At 44.0% G+C, this 10,157-nt stretch overlaps 1 protein-coding gene across 1 annotated transcript in view; it reads left to right on the top strand.

Annotated features, from left to right (window-relative positions):
- ENAH (enabled homolog (Drosophila)) overlaps positions 1-9,665 on the top strand; it is an 85,178-nt gene extending 75,513 nt beyond the window's left edge. Inside the window, 8 exon segments of the mRNA XM_018556518.1 lie at positions 1-77; positions 1,315-1,457; positions 3,403-3,457; positions 4,138-4,186; positions 4,419-4,485; positions 4,682-4,760; positions 6,306-6,363; positions 8,891-9,665. The exon segment at positions 1-77 is cut by the window's left edge and continues 14 nt beyond it. Of these exon segments, the coding sequence (XP_018412020.1) occupies positions 1-77; positions 1,315-1,457; positions 3,403-3,457; positions 4,138-4,186; positions 4,419-4,485; positions 4,682-4,760; positions 6,306-6,363; positions 8,891-8,928 (566 nt within the window). The 3' untranslated portion in view covers positions 8,929-9,665.
- The last annotated feature ends 492 nt before the right edge of the window (positions 9,666-10,157 follow it).

Here is a 10,157-nt window from a genome sequence, read left to right on the forward strand (position 1 = left end):
TGACCTCCGAAGACAACCGTCCGCTATCAGGCCTTGCTGCTGCGTTGGCTGGAGCCAAGCTTAGAAAAGTGTCCCGGGTAAATATATAAGTTTTGGGATTTATACAGAGGTAGGATTAGGTGGGCTTAATATATTGAGACTTACTGTCTGTTTACAGCTTTCTTTGGAAGATGTGGTCACAAGAAGTACTTTAGGACCTGCATCTGATTACTCAGAACATGTAAAACCAATGTCTGTGAAGGTTCTCATTCATCCAGGTCATGGTATATCTGTAAAAAAATAAGTCAAGGCAACTGGACTTGCTGTATTTTTATTTAATATTATTATTTTATTTGCAAGTCCAGTTTGCCTTGACTTATTTTTTACAGATATGTAAAACTAATGTTATACTGGGATTTCTTGCAGAGTGTTGTTGTAATGGTTCAAGCACCCATAGAAAAAAATAAATCTTAGTAAGCAAGGGTGCCTTTTATTGAAAACCACATGTCAATGCAGCCATTAGATCTAGAAATATGCCAGCAGATCTAGAAATCTCCATGTATGCCAACTCTAACTCTATAAAAGCCAAGCTTGAATTTCTTCTTCCCTTCTCAAGCCTCTTTATTGGTCCTTTATGTGAGTGACAAGATGCAGGGCCAAGCTAAATGTCTACAGGAAAACATCAGCTGCCTGTATCTCTGGACCTGCTGATTGTTCATCTTAGTTTTTTTTAATGTCACTCTGATGTATTTTCTCGTATGTTCAGTTTGATTTGCCCATAATTACATTAAAGTGAGCCCTTCCTGTGTGCTTTTATTTAAGCTGAACTCTAGGCAAATACACAAATGGAATATAGTTATGAGAGCTCTGGTACCTGTCAAAGGATATGCAATTCTGTTTACCCAGCCCTTAGATTTACACAGTCTGCCACACCGCACAGCCCTGTATCTACCTAGTTCAGTAACAGAGGACTTGTCTTTACCCATGCCTGTGACTGGACAGTGATAGGTGAAGCAGCACACTGATGAGCTCATCTCTCTCCAACTCTATCTCCTCCTATCAGCATGCTCCTTGCATTGCAGAGCTACTGATTGGCCCACTGTGCTTCTTCTTTCTTTCCCACTCTTAAGTTTTGAAAACTGTGCCCTCCCTAAATGTCCAACTCAGGAGCCAGTTTGTCCAATCTAGGACCCAGAATGCAGTCCATAAAGCATGAGAATAAGTTGGGTTTTTGTATTGCAGTATTCTTCCACTTGACTCCTTTTAGAAGATACAAATGTTACAAGCAGGTGAAAAGTTCACAGCATTTAATATTGTCTGATCTTCATTTCATAGACTGAAGATGCCTCCAGTCAAGGGGGTGCAAGTTCTGTGGCAGCCAGTTCGGGAACTAAGGCAGAATCGAGTCGTGGAAATGGCCCTCTTCCGATGGTTGGTGGTGGATTGATGGAAGAAATGAGTGCACTACTAGCCAGGAGGTGAGTCCAAGGGAAAGTCCAAGCCTATTTTTCCCCTCTAAACCTCTGAATTCTGGGGTCAGTTTACTATCTCATTCTGGTGATTTTGTGAATGCCTTTCTTCTCTTTTTGGCATGTGATAGGCCTTGTTCATTCTACCCATCAAGTCCAACAATAAACCAACTTTGTCACTGGTTAAAAAGTTGTGTAAAGTTCTGCCTGAGACAAGGGTTAATATTTATCTTTGCCACCATTGGCACAGTCAACCTTTGCTCTGTTGTGGAGCTATGCTGGCTGAAACATTTCCAGCTTTGGCCACTTGCAGGAGTGTCGGATGTTCCATCGCCCTCTGCATGCTGTGGTTCCATCCGCCAACCCCTTCATCATTATAGGATGCAGTAGTGAAATGGGCCTAATGGATCAAACCACAGCACTCGCATAGGACCAGGCCTCCAATAAATAAGGATTTTTTTCAGCCAGTGTAGCTCTGCAACAAAGACCAGATTGACTGACCCGCATGCAGGACAAAAAGTATTAAAGGAGAACTATGAGGCGAGTGCTTTTCACTCACCTCATAGTTCTAGCCGACCTGTGACAATGAGACTGTCACAGGTCGGCTCAGTAGATCCGGCGGTGAGCGAACACATAACTGAGTTCGCTCACCTCTCGATCCTGTCACGGCTCTCTGCCGTGACGGGAGGGGCTGGATTCCCCGCTCCGATCCGCCAGCGCTGACTGGCGGAACGGACGGGGGAGGGGGCGGGTACCTCTAGATAGGCAGAGCCAGCTGTCACTCACGCAGCTGGGCGGATCCAGACATTGTCGGGATCCGCTTCAGCTGCGGCGTCTTAGTATACCAGGAGCAGCAGCAGCTTGCGGTATACTGCGCCGTCTCAATATACCGCGAGCTACAGCTCTTTCCTGACTGCTGCTGGCCCGCCCCTTTCATTTATTGTATTTCAGCTCTCTCTATCATGGATACTCAGCATCACATGTGGATGTTACCTAGAGTGGTCTGCATGCAAATGTAGTCTGCCAATGAACACCCACCCTTCTAGACTGATATCCACCCATCAGGGCATTTTGATTACTGTCAACTCCTCCCAAGGGGCAGCCCACTGCTTGTACCAGATCTGAGGACTCTTTAAGAAGAACACTGAGGCAGGGTACCATGATGTTTTCAGGAAGCATTGTACAGCACCCTGCCGGCTTCTACCAGCCATGATCTGCCCTGCATAGGATAGAGATGCACAACGACCCAGTGATGATGTCACTGGGTCCTAAATAAGAGATGTATGAAAAACATTTTATTTAAAGATTTCATTAGTGGGGGAGAGAGGAACCAGAAAAGGCAAAACAAAAGTTTTATAGGAAAACTGTCTCTAGAACAAATACTCTAAATCAGGGGTAGCCAACCAGGGGTCCTCCAGCTGTGGTGGAACTACAAATCCCATGAGGCATTGCAACATTCTCACAGCAGCAGACATGACTCCCGGAGAGAGATGCATCATGAGATTTGTAGTTTCACCACAGCTGGAGGACCACTAGTTGGCTACCCCTGCTCTAAATTATTGTCCAGGCGTTATTGAAAGAACCACAGGGTGCTGATACATACCACACACTTATCCAAATTCCTGCAAAACCATCACTGACACACACCCTTCCCAACCCAATCGGGTGTTGCAGGGGCATCCAACGTCCCTTTATGATGTGTAGCTGCGGGACAGGGAATGCACTGGCCTGCAACTGATTTGGCCGTGAAGGAGTGTGCGTCTGACAGTTTTAGTGTGAGCTTGGGCGAACTTGCAACTAATGCAAAGCTTGCGTCTCTCAGGACTTCACTGAAGCAGCTGCATTAGGATTGGGCGCGGTCTTCAGTTCAACAAAGCAGATCTGATTATTTGAATATTTTATATAATTCGTATTACTGATGGTGTCCTTCTTTTTTTATCCTTTCCTGGTACAGGAGACGGATTACAGAAAAAGTACCGACAGACTCTGACTCAAAAGAAGAAAAAATGGTAAGGGAGACTGCGGTTACATAATCCGTAGCTGATGACCACGGTGGAGGGGAAGTATTTATGCAATCACTGGAGTGAATTAAACAGTGCGCAAAAATGGGGCGCTTCAAAAATCAGATGACACGGGGACTTGACGGATGATTGTTGTCATGTTTCTTAGAGAATGTATTATGAGGTCGCAGATGATAAATGAAGAGGTGCAGTCATGGTTGGCAATATAGAGATGTCACCAGCACACCAGACTCCTTCAAAGATGGTCAATCGTGAATTCATTCAAAACTTGTGTCAAATACACAAGCGCTTTCGGGACCACACAGGATACCTTCATCAGACATTGCTATGCCTGATGAAGGGATCCTGTGTGGTCCCGAAAGCACTTGTGTATTTGACACAAGTTTTGAATAAATTCACGATTGACCATCTTTGAAGGAGTCTGGTGTGCTGGTGACATCTCTATATTGTCTGCAATTGGAGGCGCCATCCGTAGTCATTCTAAGAACCCTTCCCCCATGTTCGGGGGTTGTCTGGTAAGGAGTGCAACAAACCTTTCTCTTCATATGCAGTCATGGTTGGGCCCGCTGACCTCCAGCAGTTACACGCTAGCAGCTTTTATACAGTATGTGTATACATGCCTTTTTGATTGAATTTTCTATAATCCTTATGTTATCTGTATTTTGCAGGATGACGCTGAGAACGTACCTACAAAAGCGCCCTCTGCTGGCACACCTGGTAAGAGTGCTTTGCATGTCACATGTTGGACATTGATCAAGCAAATCAGTCACACAATTAGATGCTGATCAGACTGCCTCTCATTTAGCAAAGTCTCTGCAACAGTTTCTTTTGTATTTTTATAGTATAAATTGCAGTGAATTATACATTATACACTGATGCATCCAATACGGGATCATTGATGATATTTGTAATGGTGTTTTTGTTTGGTTTTTTTTTTCATCCCCCATAGAACCCACAAGAAAGCCTTGGGAAAGAACAAACACGATAAATGGTAGCAAATCTCCTATTATCTCCAGGTAAATGGTTTGGAACTTGCTTTATTGTTGCACATTTGTGATTGGCCAGTGATGTCTTCTTAGTGGCACGTCGATCTTTATTGGGATTGTGCAACCAGGGCCTCTCCTGTTGTGAAGTGACCACAAGTCTGAGCATAGCTGGCCATGGCTGGAGGGTCCAGGGTGTCTCATAACAACTGTTTTTTTCTTGTTCCAGACCAAAGTCTACACCAACGGGGCAGCCAAGTGCCAATGGGGTACAGTCAGAATCATTGGACTATGACAGATTGAAACAGGTACTGCTTTGGGCAAATGTCCAATGTTGTTGAATGTTTAAAACATTTTTTTTAAATATTTATATACTTGTATATGGGGTCAGTCCCCTTTCCTGATCAGCACTGAACAGCGTATGCGGACAATGCCTTTTTTCACCTTCTCACAATGTGAATTTTAGCTGACTGACTCAATGAAACCCATAAACTCCAGTGTAACTTGGATCTCACTTTAACGGTCCTTTAAAGGAGAATTATGAGGTGAGTGATTTTCACTCAGCCTCATAATCTGAGCCGACCTGTGACAAATTTAATGGTCACAGGTCAGCTCAGTAGATCGGGAAGTGAGCGAACACATACCGGCGCTCGCTCACTTCTCGATCTATCCGTGCAGAGAGCCGTGACTGTCACTCACGGCTCCCTGCAGGGATACCCCCCTGTCCGATCCTCCAGCGCTGAATGGCGGAACGGACGGGGGAGGGGGCGGGTACAGCTGGCTCTGTCTCTAGATAGGCAGAGCCAGCTGTCACGCAGCTGGGTGGATCCAGACAGAATTGTCGGAATCCGTTCCGGCTGCGGCGTCTCAGTATACCGCCAGCTGTAGCTGGCGGTATACTGAGCTTTGGGTGACTGGAGGATGCTAGTTTGTGTCCTCCCGTTACCCTTAGGAGAACTTTTGGGGAAAAGCCCTAACCCCATAGTTCTCAAAGTGCTTCTATAGCCAAATCGTATATACATATATTATAAAAAAATTTGAATAGAGCATGGAATGGTCAGAACCCTTGTCTGGCCTATTGCTGTATCCTGTTGGGGAACTATCTCTACACTTCCAGTCTCTAAAACACAATGGGAGGTGAGAGCAAATCTCTTTAAAGTGAGTGGAAAATCCTCTCTTGCAAGTGATTCCGATCCTGGTGACGGCTCATCGACATCAGGATCGCTAAGAGATGGCCTAGCAGTCTCTATGGAACCGTTCCCTCGCTAGATGACCCAGCTAGATGTAGCTGCCCCCTCGCTGGGAAGGTTTGGGAGAGTTCTATTTGTATTTCCAATAGCAAGCATGGAAGAGCTAGAGTTTAAAAATATGAAAGATGCATCAAAAATTTTATTCCAATTCCCCACGTTACAAGACCCCCGCTGAAAGTGAACTTATTTTTTTATTTTAATTTGCATAAAAGCTGATAATGCTGCCTTAGCTACTCCAAAATCCCCAGCAGCATCGTCATCCCTGACTGTTCTCCTGGGCCGGAAATTTAGTGCAGCAGAGAGGTGCTTGTCAACTCAAACAGGAAGTTAGAAACTAACTGAATTTCTGGCAGATTGACAAGTATGTTTCTGTATTTGCAGTGTTTTGAAGGGGTTAAACCTGGGGATTGTGCATGCATTGCAGAGATGTGCTGAATATTTTTTAATTATGCCCACGTGCTCTTTAACATTTAGGCGGCATTGCAGGGCATTAGCACAACCCTCAGGTCTGAATCTGAACTCTAGGACCCTGAAATTCTTTAAGCCATATTACTGGATGTTACCCGATCTCTGCTTGTATTAATGTCTTCTTTTTGCCCTCAGGATATTTTAGATGAAATGAGGAAAGAATTAACAAAACTTAAAGAAGAACTTATTGATGGTAAGTACTAGAGGTGCACCGAAATAGAAATGTAAAAACCGAAAACGAAATAAAAAAAATTGTCAGGCCGAAACCGAAAATGTTTTTATTTTAATTTTTTTTCAAATATTTTATTTTTTATAAACGTTTAAAAAAAAAATTGTCATTTTTTTTTTTTTAAATATTTTATTTTTTACTTTACTTTTAGGGTCTGCGGGGAAATATTGGGGTCTAAACATGTCCCTGATATTTCACTTTTAAAATGGAAAAAAAGATTGAGCTCACAGTCCCCCCCAATCTCTTTTTCTGCATCCCCCTGTTATAAATGAACAGGAATCCTCTATACTGAGTGTTCCTGTTCATAACATGAGGACATTGTATGTTTACTATAACCACAATCATGAATGAACAGGAGGGGATGTAGATCCCATTCATTCATAGTTGAGGATATAGTAACCATACTATGTCCTCAATTATCTACAAACACTCAGCGATCACTGATGTAGCCTGCTCTCCTCTCTGACACGCTGTCACAGGAGGCTGAGCGAGTGGTGCGGGAGGAGAGCTCAGCCTCCTGTGACAGTGCGGGCTGTCTCCACCCCCACACCGCTCTGCCGGACTGTGATAGGCGGCTGAGCGGTGTGGGAGGAGAGACGCCGGCCACTCACAGTGCTCTCCTCCCGCAGCGCTCGGCCGACTGTCACTTTCTCTCCTCCCTGCTGGGACACAGAGCAGCGCCTAGCGGGGAAGAAAGAAAGCAGGGATGCGCCGATGTATCCGCAGGAAGATGGCACTTTCGGCATTTAGCCATTTTCGGCCGACATGTTTCAGCGGCCGATATATCTGTGCATCCCTAGTAAGTACGGTTTACTTTTTGCACTCATGTCATTTATTGGCTGTAAAGCGGCTTTAAAATCTGGGGAAGAAAATGTGAGCAAGACCACGGCAGCAAAAGGGCCAAAGTGTAAAGCTGGCCATAGACCTATAGATTATCTGCAGATTTTCTATGGTCAGATGGTTAAATCTCCCACCGGGCCAAGCTTCGGTATCTTGCTTGACGGCCTCGCTGGCTCTCAAAACACCTGACTAATGCAGCATTCCAATCAGATTGTTCAGGTGTTTTGAGAGCCAGCGGGGCCGACTAGCAAGATACTGAAGCTTGGCCCAGTGGGAGATTCCTCCATCCACACAGCTTAGCGCAGATGGAGGATTCGGTTGCAGTTTTTCCATCTGACCACAGAGAATCTGCAGATACTCTATAGGTGTGTGGACAGCTTAACTCTGGCCAAAACAAAAAAAGGCCTATAATGTATTCTCTCACTCGCATTAACACAGTAGAGTCTCCTTCTGATCTGGCTAGTTGATCTGTTATCTCTTCACTTCATTTACCAAGGAGACAACGCTGTTCATTCTGCAGTTAAATTGTAATAGCAGCGTTGTCACCCTTACATGGTTCTGAGGTGGACATATGGTATAAAATGGGTTTGAGGAAGTGATCAACTAGCCCAGATCCAGCTAATGCTTTTACAGTCATTACAGCACTTTATTTATTTCTTTTTGGGGTAGAAGGTAGAAGAAGGTGTAGTTAATCTATTGAACAAAACCTTTGTAAGCACCCCTGGCAGTGTATTATGGTTTGTCCTAACTAGGGATGCATCAATACCGATAGTAGTGTCGATATCGGTGCCGATACTGAGTATTTGGGCGAGTATGGTCCGATGCCTAGCCCGATACTTCCTGTATCAGGAAGCCGACTCCATGCCCCCTCGTCACTTGTGACGAGAGAGCATGGAGCTGACTTCCCGGGCCAATCAGGAAGCCAGGCAGCGTGAGGTGACGCGCTGCACGGCTTCCTGATTGGTCAGGAAGCTGGCCAATCAGGAAGCCGGGCACCGTGTGATGACGCAGCGCCCAGCTTTCTGATTGGCCATGAAGCCGGCTTCCCGGCCAAACAGGAAGCAGTGCGCCGCGTCATTACACGGCGCCCGGCTTCCCTGATTGGCCAGCAGGATTCCGGTCCGAAAGTCAATTCGTTTCGGGATTCGGATCTGGACGAAATTCGTTAGCAGTAGTTTGTACGAACGTTCGTTTCGTTTCAGCAGTGACAAAAAAAAAAACTACTGCTACAACGTTTTCATTCGTCATTTCTGTTATTTGGAAATTCAGATACATCCGAATCTCCAAATAACAAAAATTTGCGAATCACACATGTCTAGTAATAAGCATGTAGGATGAAAGGAATTCATATACTGATCATCAATACAGCTTTTAACCCCATACAGTCACCAGGATAAAATAGGGGGGGGGGTGTTATCAAATCTGGAGGAGCTGTAAATGGTAACCAATCAGCTTCCATCTTTTCTTTTTCAAAGCTTGACTGAACAAACTGAATATAGACACTGATTGGTTAGTATGGGCGTCTTCTCCAATTTGAATTCCCCCCCCCCAATATGTTTTTACAGTGGTCTTTAAAATGTCACATGCTGCAAATGTATATAAAGACGCTTCTTTCCTGCTCTGCTTCTAATTTTATTTATTTATCTTTTAGCCATCAGGCAAGAGCTGGGCAAGTCGAACAGCGCATAGAGAACTCCAATCACCTGCTCAACTGGCCTGATTAGAAAAGGACTTCTTTCTTTCTTTCTTTTTTTCCAAGCTGTTTTAAAGGAAGTCTGAACTCCTGCAACCGGGGAACAGCATATAAAGACCTTTCAGAGACTTCTTCACTTTGGATGTATACGAATTCTCTCCTGGATTTCTGCTTTATTTTTTTTCCTCCTCCTTTCTCTGCGCTTCGAGAGCGATGGGGATACATGGTCTTAAAGTTGCTAATCAATTATGCAGAAGTAATATTTTTTTTTTCCTTCCTTTCCAATGAGCTTGCAGTGCATATCAAAAAAACAACCACGTAAAAAGAAAGCAATCATTGCGCACATTTCAGATTTTTTTAGAACAATGCACAGTTGGAGAGATGGCTGGTCTAGAGAGGGCTCTACAGTTAAGTGTACTGCAAGTGTAAACTCAGGTTTGTCTTCCTCTAGCATTTGATATTTCCTTTTTAAGAAGGACAAAACACATTAGAGAAGTCAGGTTCCAGGAACAGTACGGTCACAACACGGGTGAATTTGAAAAAGCGAAAAGAGAATTTACCCCCAATTTTTATTTTGTACGTGTTGTTTTGATACTTTGACAGGGTTGCCTTTTAGGTGTTTTTTTGTAATTTAAGACCACATAAGCAAATCTCTGTTGGAAGACATGAACGCCTTCTCAGATTGTTTCAGTGCTTTTTCCAAATCCCTCTTTCCTGCCCCCTAAAAGAAATAAGCAATTTTTTTTTACTTTAAAACAGAATCTGCATCAAGCCAGCACTATGTTTTTTCTTAATTTTTGCATGAGGAAAAAAGTTGCCAACTTGAGAAGGTCATATTGACCGTCTGTTTCATTTACAGAAGCTGTGCATGCCACATTACTCTTAAATTCCAGATAAGCCTTCAATTTTAGCCAATGCTTCTCTCAAAGCTTGCGATTTTCTTGAGCCCCCTTCCTTTTGAGTTTGAGCATCTTAATCAAGCATGTTAGGACATCTATGACCGTCTAGACATATCTCAAACTAGTCGTTCTGTTAGTCTCATTTTATCAAGGAAGTGACTGAAGGTTGCCATGCCAGGTTAGTCTTTTTTACAGGTTTAGAATATCCTTTTTGTCACAGGCCCCTAGCTTATCAGAAGTTTGGTTTGACCTGCACTGTGAAACTAGTGCCGGAAAGGGTTCACAGTCCTCCAGTTGGTTTATGGGTGACTTGCTTTGAAATGCAA

This window comes from Nanorana parkeri, unplaced genomic scaffold, assembly GCF_000935625.1.
Source record: "Nanorana parkeri isolate BGI_ZX_2015 unplaced genomic scaffold, ASM93562v1 scaffold240, whole genome shotgun sequence".
Lineage (NCBI taxonomy): Eukaryota > Metazoa > Chordata > Amphibia > Anura > Dicroglossidae > Nanorana > Nanorana parkeri.